This window comes from Paroedura picta, chromosome 9, assembly GCF_049243985.1.
Source record: "Paroedura picta isolate Pp20150507F chromosome 9, Ppicta_v3.0, whole genome shotgun sequence".
In the NCBI taxonomy this organism is placed as follows: Eukaryota; Metazoa; Chordata; class Lepidosauria; order Squamata; family Gekkonidae; genus Paroedura; species Paroedura picta.
The window spans coordinates 8,161,183-8,179,157 of NC_135377.1; the positions used below are offsets into that span (position 1 = coordinate 8,161,183).

General features: G+C 47.0%; 1 protein-coding gene across 1 annotated transcript in view; it reads right to left on the bottom strand.

Annotated features, from left to right (window-relative positions):
* Nucleotides 1–1,785: 1,785 nt before the first annotated feature.
* EFR3A (EFR3 homolog A) overlaps nucleotides 1,786–17,975 on the bottom strand; it is a 64,969-nt gene continuing 48,779 nt past the window's right edge. The window contains exons 16-24 of the mRNA XM_077351475.1: nucleotides 17,778–17,939; nucleotides 16,136–16,267; nucleotides 13,644–13,711; nucleotides 12,408–12,535; nucleotides 9,179–9,267; nucleotides 7,330–7,378; nucleotides 6,385–6,488; nucleotides 5,805–5,854; nucleotides 1,786–4,932 (exon numbers count right to left, since the gene is read on the bottom strand). Of these exons, the coding sequence (XP_077207590.1) occupies nucleotides 4,827–4,932; nucleotides 5,805–5,854; nucleotides 6,385–6,488; nucleotides 7,330–7,378; nucleotides 9,179–9,267; nucleotides 12,408–12,535; nucleotides 13,644–13,711; nucleotides 16,136–16,267; nucleotides 17,778–17,939 (888 nt within the window). The 3' untranslated portion in view covers nucleotides 1,786–4,826. The remainder of the gene's footprint in view (nucleotides 4,933–5,804; nucleotides 5,855–6,384; nucleotides 6,489–7,329; nucleotides 7,379–9,178; nucleotides 9,268–12,407; nucleotides 12,536–13,643; nucleotides 13,712–16,135; nucleotides 16,268–17,777; nucleotides 17,940–17,975) is intronic.

Genomic DNA, 17,975 nt, shown 5'->3' on the forward strand with positions numbered 1-17,975 from the left:
GTCCATTTCTATCTTGCTGATAAATGCATAATTGCCCCAAGGTGAGTAATATCATGATTTCAGCGCTTGGTTAATTGCCATGTCTAATGCAGCTTCCACAAGACCAAGAAGAGGGTTGCCAACTCAAGCTTGGGAAATTCATGGAGATTTCGGGGCACAGCTTGGGGAAGGGAGGGAGTTCAACAGGTGCAGGAGACTGTAGTCTCCACCTTCAGAAGCAGGAGAACTTCTCCAGGGGAACTGATCTTTGCCATCTGGAGAGCCAGTGTAATTCCAAGAGATCTCCAATCCCCACCTGCAGGTTGGCAACTAGGACTGCCGGCTCCAGATTGGGAAAAACCTTAAGAAATTGGGAGTAGAGCCTGCAGAGGCTGGATATTCTGTTAGTTGGTTCTGGAGGCAAGCAGGGAGGAAGTGTGCTCAAAAAAGCAGGAAGTCTCCTACTGAGCCAATCAGGACACAGGAAGAGAATATTTGAAATATACCAGGAAGTTCCTGATCCTACTATGCAAAATACACGTCTCCTCTGATGCCCCCTGCAGGACATTCTTTTTATATGATGGTGAATCCTGCATACTACAGATCTTGCATATTTCAACAAGAAATACCCACTATACTTTGATGGTAGTTTTCGAACGTGCCAAGTTAAAATGACTGGGCTACAATTCCTCCATTCGGTTTACAGCGCTCTATAACCCACAAAGAGTATGTTGCTCCCAATTCTCCAATTCAAATCAATGACACTTTGGCGGTAGCACTAAAAGCGTTCTTTGTACAGTGAATGGGTTTCTACCAGATATAGGATCCTGTGAAATTTCGCTCAGTTATTGACTCTGATGCAACGCATGGACTTAGAAACTACAATTAACATAACATTAAATAAATAAAAAAGATTTCAACATTCATACGGGTTCGTCAAACACTCAACGGCACAGAAGGATTTCACGCTGTATACCCTCCTGCTCCCCCTATTTCAGGAGAGGACAAACGGTGGCTCTCCGGGTGTCCATGGACTACAATTCCCATGACCCCCTGCCAGCTGGCAGGGGGTCATGGGAATTGTAGTCCATGGACACTCGGAGAGCCGCCATTTGGCCACCCCTGCCCTATTTCACCATTCAGCTTGTATTAAATAATGATCCACATGCTTTTACTGGGTACCTTCCTTTATCAAATATATAACTTCCTTTCCCCTTAACAGTCTAAAAATTGACCTTATCAAAATACTCTGAGTATTTAAAATCACCATCTGTACGAAACTATATTCCTTTAGAGGTGGAAAAATACTGCACATTTCCAAGCTTCCGGTGGGAGCCCCTCAATCAAAGCACTGTGACAGCCAGCCAGTTCTCGGTATAGAGGGCGGGGTAGGGTGGGGGGCTTCTTACAGGCAGCAGTAGTGGGGAAGGAGCTCCTCACAATCACATGGAGGAGAAGAGAATGGCTCGTGGGGCATAATAAAAACTGAACAGCGTCCCCTACAAGTGCTGAGCTCCCCACTGAGAAGGCATTCGAAGCCCATAGAATATGCTCTGAACTCTGGTTTTTTTTTTTTTTTTTTATAGAAAGTTTTTATTTTATTTTCCAGAATTGAAGAGTTGAAGACAGTAAGATACATGCAATCTACATTGTTAATACAGAAAAGGAGAGCTATACTCTTCATTTGATACACTTGGTTCCCCATTTTTAATCCCTTTTGTAAATAGTTCAGGTAAGGGCCCCATTGTTCTTGAAAGACCTCTTAGTGTCAGTTTGACTATCTTGGTAAGATCAGCTAGTTTATTCACCCAGTCTTCTGTCGAGGGTAGTTCTTACGTTTTCCATTTCTTGGCCAATTCTAGTTTTTCTGCCGTCGTCGCATAGAAGAAGAAGCTCTGTATGTGGGTTAGGAAGCACTGTGGAAAAACATTTTGGTTCCCTGTTTCAATCTTAAAAACCCTCTTCTCTCCATTTAAGATTATAAACTGGCTACAATATTATGGACTTTTACCCAAAGCTTATAGACTTTTTATAGACTTTTTCACGTTTGCACCACATTTAAAAAGAGAAGTCTACCTTGTTACCATCATTTCAACATTTGTTTGCATAGTTTCTGATAGTTTTAACAATCATAAACAGTTTATACTTAACGTAGTCCTAGAGCCCTCCACATTTTCACTAGAAAAAGGGAAAAAGGAAAAAAAAGAATAAGCCTGCTTAATTGTACAGAAAGAAGAGAAACAAATATGTATAAGTATACATTGTTAATACCAGAAATAATAAAATGGAGTCTTCATTAATTAATAAAATAGATTTTTCGTTAGTTATATTTACACCTCCTCAGTTAAAAACCTTCTTTTAGTTATGCATTAAATTTAGGCTGAAAGTCACTACAGAGATATGCTAGATAATTCAAATTCAGCTATCATAGGAAATCTAAAACCCCACACTATAATATAAGCCCATTCCATTAGGTGTCTCCTTTTAGTTATGCTTTGATTTTGAGCTAGTAGGCAGTGCGAAATTAGGTTTAATAATACAGATTCAGCTTACTTAAAAGATCTTAGACCCCAGATTAACTTCTTAACTAGTTATATTGCCTATATGGCTACATACAGGAGGTAAAAGAGGAAAGGAATTTCGACCACTGTGTTGCATTTCCATTCCCCAAGCTTCTTAAGGAGGTCTCATTTCGAGGCTTATTACGTCTTGTAGCTCCCGTTGACTAATGTTCTGTCCTATTGGTCTTTGGCTGGGAAAGTACAGTTGTAGTCTTTCCCTCGAAGTATACATCGATAAATCTTGAAGCAGTTGTACCTCCTGGACTCCAATATCAGTACAGATGTTTTTCCATGAAGCTCCTTTCAATCGATTGCTTTCACCGCAGATCCATATGTCTTTCTTGTGTATTGTTGCTTTGGAGTGGCTATATATCTTCTCAGGTAGGGTGTCCTTATCTGAGCTGCAAGACTCTGACATCCCCTTTTCCATCTCCATAATTTCAGATTCCTCTTCTGCTGGTAATTTTCCATCTTGTTTAAAGCTATCATCAGCCACTACCATTGGTTCATCATTCCTGTTAGAGACTTCTTCCTTAATGCCTTTAAACTCCATGAGCATATTTTTAAGTGAACCATTTAGAGATTCTTTCAGGTCTTGTGTTTGTTTATCTAGAAGATATGCAAATTTTTTAAACGAAAACATGTTCCAGGTTTGGAATTTTGTTAATCAATTATGCATATGTTGTTTCCAAAATATATTTGCAATTTTGCAGATAGCCAGTAGAGGTCCTACAGAGTCCTAACGAAAGCAACAGTCTGTTTTGAATTAAAGGAATGTTTCTAGAGCTTAGTTCTCGCGAGATTCCACGGCTCTAATCTCTCTTATCTTCGAAGACCAAAAACAGATATAATACTTATTAGTTTGAGTTGATTTAAGTCCTTCTTCGCTTAGAAAAGAAAATTAGCCTGCCTCATGATGAGGTGGCATCAAGCAGAGCCAGAAACGGGGGGGAAAGTATAGACGGAGAAGCGGAAAAGCACTTGCATCTCTGCGTTGATTAATGACTCAATATCTTGGAATTTGGCTGCTTCACCCCCTCAGTGGTAATAAATCCTGTCACTCTGGCTTGTTTGGATTAGCGAGAGCAACTCTCCACGCCGAGAGTTCATTCCAGGGAAGAAGGTGCCGAGGGAAACCCCACTCACTGTTTGTAGGCTCGATCTGATGTCTGCCAGATGTTTTCGCTCCGGAGTTGTAGTGAGTTGAAGGTCTTGCTGGGAGGTGTCCAATTATCTTGGAAGATTAAAATAAGCTTTGTAGATTGCAGAGTTGAAAAAAGAAGAAAAGGAAAAAAGATTTTAAGATGGCGGACGGCGCTTGCTGGACCCTGTGCACACTGAGCTTACGTTCCAGTGGGAGATTAATTTCCCTGCGGAACAGAGAGGCCCCAGAGATTCACAAGGAATTCCTGAGAAGATTTATGGTTGGGTTAGCGTACCCAAAACCCGATTCTGTCAATCACAGCAGTGATTGACCCTCAGTGGAACAGGAGCTCGAAGTAATCGAGCTATCCAAGTGCCATGGCTCCGCCTCCCCTCTGAACTCTGGTTTTTGAGAAGGACGCATTCTGTTAGGGCTGCCCCAAGTTCCCACAGCTACTCTAAGTGGCAGCAGGGGAAAAATAAAAGAATTACGCGATTGAAAATGTAAAAACTTAATGGTATCAGGAGCACGGTGACATCACCTTAGAAGAAAACTCAGCAGTGATGGCGGCAGCTCTAGGAGTCATTGGGTACTTTATGGTAATCAGACCACGATGTACAATCATTGAGATCTAAACCTGTACTCAATTCCAGTTTTACGATCCCACTGCTGGTGTGAGTTTCTAACTACTATTCTCCCGGGTGAGGAGGAGAGAGTGTGAAAAGAGCTTAGTAACAAGCCAAGTTTGGGGCACATTTTAACTTAGCCATAGTTAAGCTTCCTGTCTGCATGCAGCTGTAGGGTGGATTTGGCTGCAGATTTCAAGTCATTAAGAGAAAAACTCACCCCGCGCATTCCATAGGAGCATCAATCCCCATGAACAAAGAGCCACCGGTGCTCTGTACGTATACATAAGGGGGGGGGGAAATATTTTGAAACACATACATAGTCAACAGGTAACGAAAAGATCATGATTTTAAAAATATATACATACACACCGTGTCTAAAACAAACAATACACTAAAATACAATACTCAAAACTGGCCAACACCAAAATGATAGAAATGCGTGTGAATTTGGGGTGTAAAATAAAATAATAAATTAAGGAACTGGAAATCCTTTCTGACGACCACAGACGACATTCAGTAAACGCAAAGATCCGGGAACTTCATCTCGTAGACCGGGATGGATGGGTAGTGGACATGTCCGGCGGAAATGGCTGTGTTTCCGGAGGGGCTGGGAGGAGGCCTAGAGAAGAGGAGAAACAAACTGGGATGCTGTTTCTCAGATTCGCCACACGCTTGTACTTCTATTTATTTTGGGTTTTTGAAGCGGCTTTCAAAACTGGGCTCTGGAGGAACCCAACAACGTCAGACGAACTTGCTACTCACGTTTCATCTTCTGCATCGTTCAGCCCCAAGAGGATGTTGGAGACGCTCTCTCACAGTCCAGAATAGACAACGGTAAAAACCAAGCTTGGCCTTCCTAGGAACTGAATTGTGTCACCCTAGAGCAGGGATTCCCAACCAGGGCCCATTCTGCACACACTGGATACTGCACTTTCAATGCACTTTAGAAGCAGGTTATCCTGTGCTGCATGGGGAAATCCAGCTGCAAAAGCACCTTGAATGTGCATTATCCGACGTGTGCAGAATGGACCCAGGGCTCCCTGGAGCCTTGGGGCTCTGTGAATCCTCCCCAGGTGCTCCCCAGCCTTTCCCCTCTATCCTGCCTAAATGGACTCAGTCACAAGTTATTCCTGGCATTGTGTGAAAGGGAGGAATTGGATGCTTCCATTGACCTGGGGGGGGGGTGTTCTCACATGCTTATGGCGCTTGGGGAAGGGGGTGAAGCTTGGATGCCCCCTCCTGACCCAGACTGCCTCCTTTCTCCCCTCACCTCTGTTTTCCTTGGGCGGGGCAGGGAGGTGTGGCCAATTGACGTCATTTCCAAACCAGTCTCGGGAGTTCCTTGAAGGCCCAAAAATATTTCAGGGTCAGCCCTGCTGATTTTAATGCGTCTTGCTTCCTACTGAGCACGAACAGAACTTTAAGAAATCCCAGCAACCTACGAAGCTGGACTTATTTTTCTCAATAACTCTTTTGTCCTCAAAGGCTTACCGAACGGTTCGCTCCAATATCTGCGCCAGCCTGTCGTGAAGAAGGTTGGCCTGCAAAATGGAAAGATGAAAACGTGTCAGGGGTGCTGAATAACCAAACAGACTCCCTTCTGGACGTTTAAGGCTGAACAATAGTTAAATTTGTTCCACTGGCATTGACTTCTATTGTGCTTGGTTTTGCAGGACTGCCTCTTCCCAGATGACCCCCAAAGAGCGTTAAGTAATCAAAATCTACTGAGGATCCCCAGCCCCAAAGAGGCAAGACTGGCCCCAACCAGGGCCAGGGCTTTTTTTGGCCCTGGTGGAACGCTGTTCCTGGTGAGATCAGGGTCCTCCAGGACCTTCAACGGTTCCTGTTGAATAAAATCGACGTCCAGTAGCTTGCACTCAAAAGCTCACACCCTGAATAAATCTTTGTTGGTCTTAAAGGTGCTACTGGACTCTGATTGTATTGTGCTACCCATTTGAATCAGGTCCTGTTAAGAAAGCCTGGCTTAAGTAAACCCCTTTTGCAGAATTCCTTGGCGAAACATTCAGTTTGGGTTAACAAGTAGATTGCAGCTCGCCGTCCAGTTTCTCACTTTGTTTTCACACTGAGCAGCAATTTCCTCAAAAGGAGCCTTCTGGAACTTTTCTATCACCAGCCTCCGCTTCTCCTTCTCTTGTTCTTCCAGCCCATTGCTGTCTATGGGAAGAGAGTGACAAAAATCAGGAAAGCCACTTAATAAGAGCAACCAGGTGAAGAGCGACAGGAGCCAGAAGAGGGCAAAGCAAAGTGGAACCAAAGCCCTTTCCTCCCTTTACCAAAGTAAGGTAAAGGTAAAGGTATCCCCTGTGCAGGCACTGAGTCATGTCTGACCCTTGGGGTGACGCCCTCTAGCGTTTTCTTGGCAGACTCAATACGGGGTGGTTTGCCAGTGCCTTCCCCAGTCATTACCGTTTACCCACCAGCAAGCTGGGTACTCATTTTACCGACCTCGGAAGGATGGAAGGCTGAGTCAACCTTGAGCCGGCTGCTGGGATTGAACTACCAGCGTCATGGGCAGAGCTTTCAGACTGCATGTCTGCTGCCTTACCACTCTGCACCACAAGAGGCTCTTTACCAAAGTAGCAAGAGATTAAAAAAAAACCCCACAGGAATGCTTTACCCCTGAATAGCTATCCGATTGCTAGTTGGAATTTGGTGTAGTGGTGTAGCCAGATTGGTGTAGTGGCTAACAGTGGCAGCTTCTAATCTGGCAAGCTGGGTTTGAATCTCTACTCCTCCACATGGATCCAGTTGGGTGACCTTGGGCTAGTCACAGTTCTGATAGCGTTGTTCTCACAGAGCAGTCCTATCAGAGCTCACTCAGCCTCACCTACCTCACAGAGTGACTACTTGGGAAGGCAATTGTAAGCTGCTTTGAGATGCTTCTGGGTACTGAAAAGCAGGGTATAAAACCAACTCTTTTTCTTCTATCATTTTTTCCCCGTTACACGGAAATTTGTAAGCTGCTCCTGAGCTACAGGAAGTGTTCAAGCCTTACCTATAGCCTTCTTCAGTGTTTCAAAGGTGATCTCTTCAGTGCTGTTCACCTAAAAAACATAAAGCTGAAGAGGTTGCAGCAACCAGAGTCAAAAGCATCCGCAATCCATCTCGAGGGGCTCACTGATGACAGAGAAGGGTCTTCTAGACCAATCTTTAATCGTGATTTCTTAAAAAAACAACATTCAGTTCAATAGATTTCCAAGGGTAAGTCTGGCTCCATGCAGGCTTTTCCGTGCGTCCTTGAAGGAAAATTTGGAGGACTGGTCTGTGGACAGCTGTTAGCTCCAAAAGGCCTGCTTCTGAAACCTTATGGTTTCCACTGTGTTTTTCAGCGGCAGACCAAAAACTGAATCCCACAGGCCTGTTTCACCAACAGTGGCACTTCCTTACAGGGCAAGAAAGCGGAACTTTCTGGAGGTCCGTCGTAAAGTTTCAATGCTGGGATCCAATTAATAGTTAGGAATCAGAATTCATTTGGGGACAGACTCTCGGTTCATGCAGGACAACAGGTATGCCAGTTGCACCTGAAGATCCCCTGGCATTACAGCTCATCACCAGGTGACATAGATCAGTTCCCCTGGAGAAAATGGCTGCTTTGGAGGGTGGGGTCCACAGAGGCACCTCCCTGACCCAAATCCCACCATCTCCTAGCTCCACCCCCAAGATTCTGTGAAGGTTAAAGGGGGTGGCAGGTTACAGTGGGTGAGCAATAGGGTTGTGAGTGTCCTGCATAGTGCAGGGGGGTGGACTAGATCAGGGGCAGTCAACCTGTGGTCCTCCAGATGCCCATGGACTACAATTCCCATGAGCCCCTGCCAGCATTTGCTGGCAGGGGCTCATGGGAAATGTAGTCCATGAACATCTGGAGGACCACAGGTTGACTACCCCTGGACTAGATGACCCAGGAGGTCCCTTCCAACTCTAGGATTCTATGATATCTCCCACCCCAGAGCTGGCAACCCTAATGGACAACAGGGCTGTCAGGTGATGCTCATAGAGAGTCTGAGGAGTGGGGGGACAGTCCTCTTGACATCACACGAACGCACAACATCCCTTCTGGCAGTCCCTCCCCAAAATGATGTCATTGCACCGGCCTCGATGCTCTAGGATTCACCCAAAACTGTAAAGTCACAGTGTTTGGGTTGAAACTGAGAGCATCACATTGGTGCAATGACATCACGGTATTTTTCAGAAATTAAAAAAAATAGAAACGTAAAAGAAACAAAATTGTGAACATCCTCTCATCCCTATAGTTCGCAAGGGCTCTGCAACATGCATCATGGACAGCCTCCATATCCTGAGCACAACTGACCCCTCCCGTTTGAAAAGTTCTATTGCATTGCTAATTGTTATGCTATGGTTGATCAATACTGGTTCTTACAGGTACTGTTATGATTATTGTTATTATGGTTATAATGTAATCCCCTGTGTTTTATGTAAACTGCCCTGAGGCTTACGGGAGGGCAATATAGAAGTATAATAAATTTGGATGAATGAATGAATGAATGAATGAATGAATGAATGAATGAATATCGCTTAAGGCAGGGGTAGTCAACCTGTGGTCCTCCCGATGTTCATGGGAATTGTAGTCCAACATCTGGAGGACCACAGGTTGACTACCCCTGGCTTAAGGAGCATTTCTTCAGTGGGAGTAGCTTGGAGAGCCTCTTCCCTTGGAAGAAGGCTTGGCTAAACAGAATGGTTGGATACCATTGAGCTCCTTAGCAGCCAGGTGGATCGGGAAACAATTTTACTCAAAGACACAAGACTGAAAACCTGAATTAAACACCAACTTTAAAAGAAAGCCATAGAAATCATTTTCCCATTAACAGAGATGTTATAGATACCTTTTCTTGCAGGTTGCAGCCAGGTAGAATGTCTACCTGGATCGATAAAGTATCCACCAGGCTTCTCCTCCGGGACAGTCGATCCTCATCTGAACAAAGAGAACAGGGGCCACGTTATTCTTTTGTCCCTGTTCATCAAAACTGAAGTGGAGGCAAGGTTTCAGGAGATGCTGTACCAGAGACAAGTGTGACTGATGCCTTTTGCTACATTTGGGACAACATCAGTTTCCAGATTTCTTTTAGCTGTCCGGCCACTGCTTAAGGACTGCCAGTGCAGGGGAGCTCACTGCTTCCTGAGGCATCCCATTCCACTGCTGAACTATTCTGACGGTGAAGTATCTTTTTCCTAATATCGAGCTGGTACCATTGGGGAGAGGAAAGGGAAGGTGAAAGTAAGCTGCTGTTCTTATATGCCGCTTTTCTCTACCCGAAGGAGTCTCAAAGCAGCTTACAGTCACCTTCCCTTTCCTCTCCTCACAACAGACACCCTGTGAGGGAGGTGAGGCTGAGAGAGCCCTGATATTGCTGCTCCATCAGAACAGCTTTATCAGTGCTGTGATGAGCCCAAGGTCACCCAGCTGGCTGCAGTTCCTATCCTCTGAACCTCTCCCTACGCTCCTTCAAGGGTCAACCCTTCAAGTACTTCAAGAGAGCCATCCTGTCCCCTCTCAGCCTCCTCTTCTCCAGGCTGAACCTTCCCAAGTTCCTCAGCCTTTCCTCCTAGGTTCCCAGGCCCTGGATCATCCTCATCGCTCTCCTCTGCCCCCTCTCTATTTTGTCCACGCCTCTACATGTTTCCCAATTGGAGCTGGCAACCCTACCCCACCCCATCCCTTGCTGGTGACCAGGAGGAACCTGGCAACCCTACCATTAACCCATTAACCCTCCACGGAGGAATGGCATTGACCCCTTGCATTGCCTAGCACTCTACTAGCAGTAAGGACAGGAGCAGAAGCTGCAGGAGTTGTAGGAAGAGTTCAAGGCAAGCAGCAAGAATAGGCTGAAGATAACAAGGAATACAGCTACAGTGGTGTGGCCAAGAAGCGCAGCGGGAAATGAAATCCGGACCACACGACACTGTTTGCTTGCTAGCTAGGAGCCTACTGCTTATTCAGCCGCCTACAGGGGAAAGCGACAACGGAGAGAAGCAGCCATGGCTCAAAATTTACCTTTCGACTTGCGCCTGCGTTTAAGAGGCTTTCTGCCGTTTCGAAACAGAGCTAAATTGTCAAAGGGTGGAAAGAGATAAAAACGCTTTATCCAGGAGGACCCAGTTATTAATTAGAAAAAAAAGGGGGGGGGGAGTTTGAAAAGATTCTGGCCAGGATCTTAAGGGCTGTGGGTCCCCAAGTGGGTATCCTGGCTTTTGTTCGTTTCATGCATGGCAGCTGCTTGGCCGCATGTCTTGCACGGTTCAAAGGAGTCTGACCGTGCAGAGTGGCACATCTGTGGCTTTTGAGCCCAAGGGATTCGAAGTGCCCAACATGTATGAGTTGAAGACACTCTCTGGTTTCTTCCCAGCCTTTTTGGATACACCGGAAGTGAACTTGGCTGAGGGTATGAAGCTTCAACTGGGTCCATCTATGCAAACAGCAGCTGATATGCCAGATTTAGAGGCAAGCATAATGCTCAAGGATCGCTTCCAATCATGTGCATATATCGAGCTGATTTTCTACCTAGCCTGACTGGCAGGACCGCTGCAAGATCTCAAGAGGATACCTGTCGCCTGAGATGCAGTTAACTAGATAGCCAGAATTTGATTTCTACTGGCAGAAAACCAGGTTCTTCCATCTGCCTGCCCTGAATGTTTTTATCCAGCAAGCTGAACTGTCAACCTGCCGCTGACCCAGGAATAGCCATGTGGACTTGACAGGAGCTGCACTATCTAAGAACTGGGATGGGGTACCTGTCATGTGAAGTGTCAAACTGAATCAGGCCCTTGGTCCATCCAAGCGAGTAATGTCTATTCAGACTGGCAGAAGCTCCCCAGGGTCTCAGGCAGAGGTCTTTCAGATCACCTGGTCTGCCTGGTCCTTCCTTTCCACTGGAGATGCTGCCAGGGATTGAACTGGGGACCTCCTGCATACCAAGCAGATACTCTACCACTGAGCCATAGCTTCTCCCAGCGGTTATCCAACAGGATATCTAGGCTTTTGCAATTGATTTTAAACTTATGTTTTCTTTTGGGAGCTATCTTGGAACATGTTTTTTGTAGAAAAACAGCATCCGAGGCCAGGGACCTGAATCGATAAATCAAGAGAACTGAGGAGGTGTGGGGCAGGTGGAAATAAAATCCCACAGATTCCAAATGTTGAAGAAGAGTTGGTTTTTATACGCCACTTTTCTTTCTTTATACACCGCTTTCCTTCTTTCCGAGGGAGTCTCAAAGTGGTGTACAACCGCCCTCCCTTCTTCTCCCCACTACAGAAACCCTGTGATGGGGAAGAGAGAGCTCTGATAGAACTGCTCTGTGAGAACAGTTCTAATAGGACTTTGACCAGGCCAAGGTCACCCGACTCTATCAGTAGGTACTCTGGGTGATCAGACCCGGTGTATGCAAAAGTTTTCTGTGACAGTTTTTAGCATTCATCAAGCCATCTCCCTGAGATGCTAGCTTTCTTATATGCTGGAAATTCAGCTTTTCCCTCATACATGACTATCGCCCTCAGTGACACAAGCTTATCACCCTGGTGAGAAAATAGACCGGAAATATTTTAGCAACCCAGTGTGGTAGCGGACAATCAAAATATGATGAAGAGGAAAAAGAGCTGTTTTTTGTACCACACCTTTTACAAGCTGATGGAGTCTCAGAACAGCTTACAAACACCTTTCCCTTCACCTGTGAAGGTGAGAAAGCTCAGAGAGAGAGAGCTCTGACAGAACTGTGACTGGCCCCGGGTTACCCAGCAGGCCTCCTGCATTTCAAAAAGAGGCTTACAAGCACCTTTCCCATCCTTTCCCCCACAACTGACACCCAGTGTGGCTGAGAGAGCTCTGCGAGAACTGTCACTGGCCCAGAGCCACCAAGCTGGCTTCATATGGAGGAGTGGGGAATCGAACCCGGCTCTCTGGATAATAACCAAGCTGGCTCTCGCTATGAAGAGAATTAGCTCCATCTACCTCTCAGGAGATGCCCCTGCAGGTACAATGCCCGTGCTCATTGTGTTTCGTGATTCAGCATCATGTCCTTTAACGGGGTACGGCAACCTGTGAAAGGTCAAAGGCTCACCGGTCACGAGAGGGACATACGGCACCGACAACCTCTCCACACAGTAGCCACTGCCGCCCAGGGATTCGGCCATCTGGTTGGTCAGGAAAAACAAGTTGGTTTCTTCTTTCTCAAGCGACTTGGGGAGGCTGGAAGACATACGGAGCCGTTGTTAATAGATCAGCCGTGGAGCGTTCCTGACCAGCGCATAAATAACCAAATCCCACTGCCGCATATTTAGAAACGTAGGCTACTAAGGATACATTGAACTGGGGAAACGGCATTTGCTTTTCACACCCACCGCTGCGTGTTTTATTCAACTGATTTTGAGGGTTCTTTAAGGCCCGTTTTAGTTTCCCAGCTCCAAAATCCCAATGTGGTGTAAAACGGAAAGATAAGAACAATTGCAGTGGATCAGACCAACGGCCCATCTAATCCAGCATGATGGACAATCAGGGGGGTCCCGTAAGTAGGGCAATGAATCCATGAGCCCCTGCCAGCATGCTTAGCCTGCAGAAGGTCCCTGGTTCAATCCCTGACGTCTCCAGGTAAAAGGCTCAGGTAACAGATGAGACCCCGGAGATCCCCTGCCAGTCTGAATAAAGGAGTGACCCAAATGCGGCTCTCCAGAAGTCCACGGGCTACAATTATCACGAGTTCCTGCCAGCACCATGGTAATTGTAGTCCATGACATCTGAAGAGTCACAGTTTGGCCACCTCTGACTATGATGGATCAATGGTTTGATTCTGTATAAGCCGGCTTCATGCATTCCTGTGTGCTGACGTGGAAGAGAGACCACCAAGAAAGGCTCAGCAAAGGCTCACCTTTGCATCTCTTTGTCTTGAAACTCACCTGCGGAGCTCTCCATAAATGGGCAGGAGCAGAATGGAACTATAGCCAGCAGGAGGGATTGGCAGAAGTGTCCCTCCACCCTTGGACAAGCCCTTACTCTGGTCTTTGGAGAACTTGGGGAAGCTTCAAAGGAGTAACCTTCTGCCAATTCCACCTGGAACTGCAATCGTCTGCCCTGTACCAAACTCAGTTTCAAAGGCTCCTTGACTCCTAGGAGCAGCCTAGGAGGGTGGGAGGGGGGAAGGGGGATACGGGAACCGTCTACTCGGAAAAGCCGCCTAGGTTATGCCTTCCTGGATCCGAACCGTTAGATCCAGATGCCAAGCCGACTTGTCATCCAGACCTCGTTGTCTGCGTTGGAGCACAAGCACTTTTGCCACGGCTAATTTAAAGAAGCTGCCTACCTGCCCTTCTCTCTGAAAATGGCGTCCGGTAAAAAATACGGTGCTTCTAATGTCCGGGTTTCGATGACCTGCAAAGCAAGCAGAAAGCCAAGGGGATCTGAATAAAGCACATGCCTGTGTTTCTGTTCTGCATCTCATAGAATCCTAGAGTTGGAAGGGACCTCCTGGGTCATCTAGTCCAACCCACTGCACTATGCAGGACATTCACAACCCTCTCGCTCATCCACTGTCACCTGCCACCCCCTTGAGCATTCACAGAGTCAGCCATGGATATCTCATGTCCAAATGTCTGTAGCAGCGGGTCCTCCAACCTTTCTGAGCCTGCAGGCACCTTTGCAGTGGGCACAGATGCAAAATGGCTGCAACAGGGGGCAGAGCCAGGCATAAAAGGCTTCTTTCTACCTCGAGGAGTCTCAAATCGGCCTACAATCGCCTTCCCTTCCTCTCTCCACAACAGGCACCTTGTGAGGCAGGTTGGGCTGAGAGCTCTCTGAGAGAACTGTTCTATGAGAACAGCTCTGACTATAATTAGCCCAAGGTCACCCAGCTGGCTGAATGCAGAAGAGGAGTCGGGAATCAAGCACAATTCTCCAGCTCAGAGTCTGCTACACTGAACCTGCACAGTGGCTCTCTGCACAGCCAATGCAATCTCCAGGGGCCAATTAGAAGCCTTGCTGGACAAAAGTTCCATCTGGCCCCACCTCCTTCCTTAAAACACTTGGGGCCTTTACGCACGGGGATCTTTGTTGCAAATTGTTTGCGGAATGAAAAATCGCCATTTAAAATAGTGGAATTCGTCGTTATGCATACCTGCCTTTGTAGTGGAATCCAGTTGCGTTTTTTAGCGTTTCCCACAGGCTTCCGGTCTCGGCAGAAATCGCTAGAAAGGAAGCGCTATTGCCAAGCTCGTCCCGCCCCTGGCCGTCAAGCAGCCAATGGGCAGCCGTTAGCATGCTCCCAAACAGCCCCTTTCCCTTTAAAGGTAAGGGTATCCCCTGTGCAAGCACCGAGTCATGTCTGACCCTTGGGGTGACGCCCTCCAGCGTTTTCTTGGCAGACTCAATACGGGGTGGTTTGCCAGTGCCTTCCCCAGTCATGACCGTTTACCCCCCAGCAAGATGGGTACTCATTTTACCGACCTCGGAAGGATGGAAGGCTGAGTCAACCTTGAGCCGGCTGCTGGGATTGAACTCCCAGCCTCATGAGCAAAGTTTTCAGACGGCTGCCTTACCACTCTGCGCCACAAGAGGCTCTTCCTTTCCCTTTAAGAAAGGTTTTAAAAAAAAAAACAGACCCATAGCAACGAATCTAGGTAGATTCATTGCAACGGAGAGACCCATCCAGCTGCCTAATGTGAGCTGTCGTTTGATCGTATGATCGTTGCCACGCTGCCTCGAGTGATAAACCCCCCCCCCCTCTCACGGGCCCGATTTTCGGCTGAATTAATGTATAAAAAATAAAGGGACTTTATTTCAGCAAACGGGCTTTTATGTGGTTTGTGCTTAGTGACTAAAGGTAAAGGACTGAAGCCAGGGAAGCCTCTAAACAGAAAGAGGCTCGCTGGTGCGTTTATCCCCGCTCGCTCGGAGGAAAAAAAATGGCGATCGCTTCGCCGGAAGTTTGGAGGACAGGCTCAGGAGGAGGGACTTTGAAGAAACCGCAACAATGGTAACGCACAGGTCTTTATCGCTAGTGTTACAGATTGTTTGCAAGAGTGTAGCGCTTTCCAGAGGGTGAATCCACTTTTTGGGATTCCCCTGAAAGCGCTACAAGGAAGCGCTTTTTGCTGATAGGTTTCAGGAGTGTTGCAGATTGTCTACGACGTTGTGCGTTAAGGCAAATCAATAGCGTTTCCAATTAGCAACCATTGTGCGATTTTGAAGCCGTGCAAAAAGCCCCTTGGTGATCGCCAGGAAAGGTGCTGGCAGGTGCCATGGCACCCACTGGCACACGGTGGGGACCTCTCCTCTATAGATTTGCAAATGCAGAAATGCAGAAGAAGAAGAAGAGTTGGTTCTTATATGCCGCTTTTCCCTACCTGAAGGAGGCTCAAAGCAGCTTACAGTCGCCTTCCCATTCTTCTCCCATGTTAATAGAAGCATCTGACATTAATCCTGGAACTGCAGCATCAAGCTCTGCCCACTTGGTCCTCCCCGCATCCCCCACTTCTCTGTATTACAGATGCACACATGCGCATTAACAGAACACTGCAAAGTTCAACCCAATAGGGTCACCCAGCATAAGAATTCATTCGGGGACACTCCTGCATTCCTCTGCATTGGTAACCCCCCCTCCTCCCCCCACAAAGAATGGTAAATTGAGGTGTTGCAAAGATGTCCTGTAATTCTTTTACAAAGTTGTCTCTTCTCGAAACATTTGATCACCGCCACCTGTGCCCCCACCTTGAGCATTCGCGTTGGATTTTGCTTTAGCCCAAGGGCAGCGGCAGGCACTACCTTGGCCCACGGAAGATTCTGAGGAGGTGACGGTACCTTACTAACATGCTGGCAGAAAGCAGGAATGGCAAGCATCTGGCTCAGGAAGTTGAGGTACGCTGCCACCACCGCCATCACACTGCAACGATGGAAGAGGGGCAGGTTGTCTTCGTTAAGGAGCGCGAGATCCTGCCAAGCAAAGCAGAAAGAGAACCGAGTCATTTGTTTGTGATCCTGAATCTGCCAACGGGTGGAATCACGAAGGACCTAAGAATATCTGAAGACCTGCCTCCTTCGTCTCTATCTATCCTAGTTAGATGAGAATCCCATCTGTGTAGAAATGGGGTTCGTGACACTAAAGGACTCGTTGTTGTTGTTATGTGCAAAGTTGTGTCCGACCCATCGCAACCCCATGGACAATGATCCTCCAGGCCTTCCTGTCCTCCACCATTCTCCGGAGTCCATTTAAGTTTGCACCGAATGCTTCAGTGACTCCATCCAGCCGCCTCATTCTCTGTCGTCCCCTTCTTCTTTTGCCCTCAATCGCTCCCAGCATTAGGCTCTTCTCCAGGGAGTCCTTCCTTCTCATGAGGTGGCCAAAGTATTTGAGTTTCCTCTTCGGGATCTGGCCTTCTAAAGAGCAGTCAGGGCTGATCTCCTCCAGGACTGACCGGTTTGTTCGCCTTGCAGTCCAAGGGACTCGCAAGAGTCTTCTCCAGCACCAGAGTTCAAAAGCCTCAATTCTTTGATGCTTGGCCTTCCTTATGGTCCAACTTTCGCAGCCATACATTGCAACTGGGAATACCATAGCCTTGAACTTTTGTAAAAAAGGACCCATACTGGTTAGCAAAGATTAAGGGGCCCCGTTTGTGATTTTGCTTCTTTTCAGCACACACAGGCCAGCACATGGGCTCTGCTGCATGGTCAGCCTTGAGCACTCTGCTAACCCATGATAATTCCAGCATTATGATCAGGTCTGCCTTCACCCTGAGGATAGCATTGGAAACACATCAAGGGACTCCAAACAATGATTGCAACATTCTGAGTGATTCTCTTCATGCATTCTTCAGTGAGGCTCTATGCTTTCTCATAGAATCATAGAATCATAGAGTTTAAGGGACCTCCTGGGTCATCTAGTCCAACCCCCTGCACTATGCAGGACACTCACATCCCAATCGCTCATCCACTGTCACCTGCCACCCCCTTGAGCCTTCACAGAATCAGCCTCTCCGTCAGATGGCTATCCAGCCTCTGCTTAAATATTTCCAAAGATGGAGAACCCACCACCTCCCGAGGAAGCCTGTGGAGTCAGTGGTATTTACATCCTCTGGGTGGCCCTGTGATACTTTGAAGGGAACTTTTAAACGGATGCCGTCGAGTTTTGACTCATGCAAGGTGGAGATTGTGGATTGGTAGGGTCATTCTGAGGTTTTTATTCTTGCTCAGTTTTCTACTTTCAACATTGGGGCTTAGCTCTGTTTTGATATAAGCCACCTTGATTGACGGACTCAAACGTAAAAAAAAAGAAGACAGGCAAGGTCCCCAAAATGTAAAATTATGGACCGGCCACTGACATCCGAGCAGGCACAGTAAATATGGAGATGGGTAACGGTTCCAGGAAGCTCTGACTGCCAGATTAGAATCTCTGCAATACGGATTTTGTTCACAAACACCTGCAGGGGGGCCTTCAGATCCTTACCTGCAACGCTATGGCCAATCGGACGAGGTCAGTGACCACTTCCTCATTGGCTAGTTCGATGGTAATGAGGGCCAGGGTGGTGTACAAGAGTTCAAAGTTCTTCTCAACGTTGTCTTCTTCTTTGCAGCCCAGGTAGACGTGTCTGTACAGCTGCTGCCCATGCTGAAAAGAGTAGAAAAGAGGAAACCTGTCTCAGAC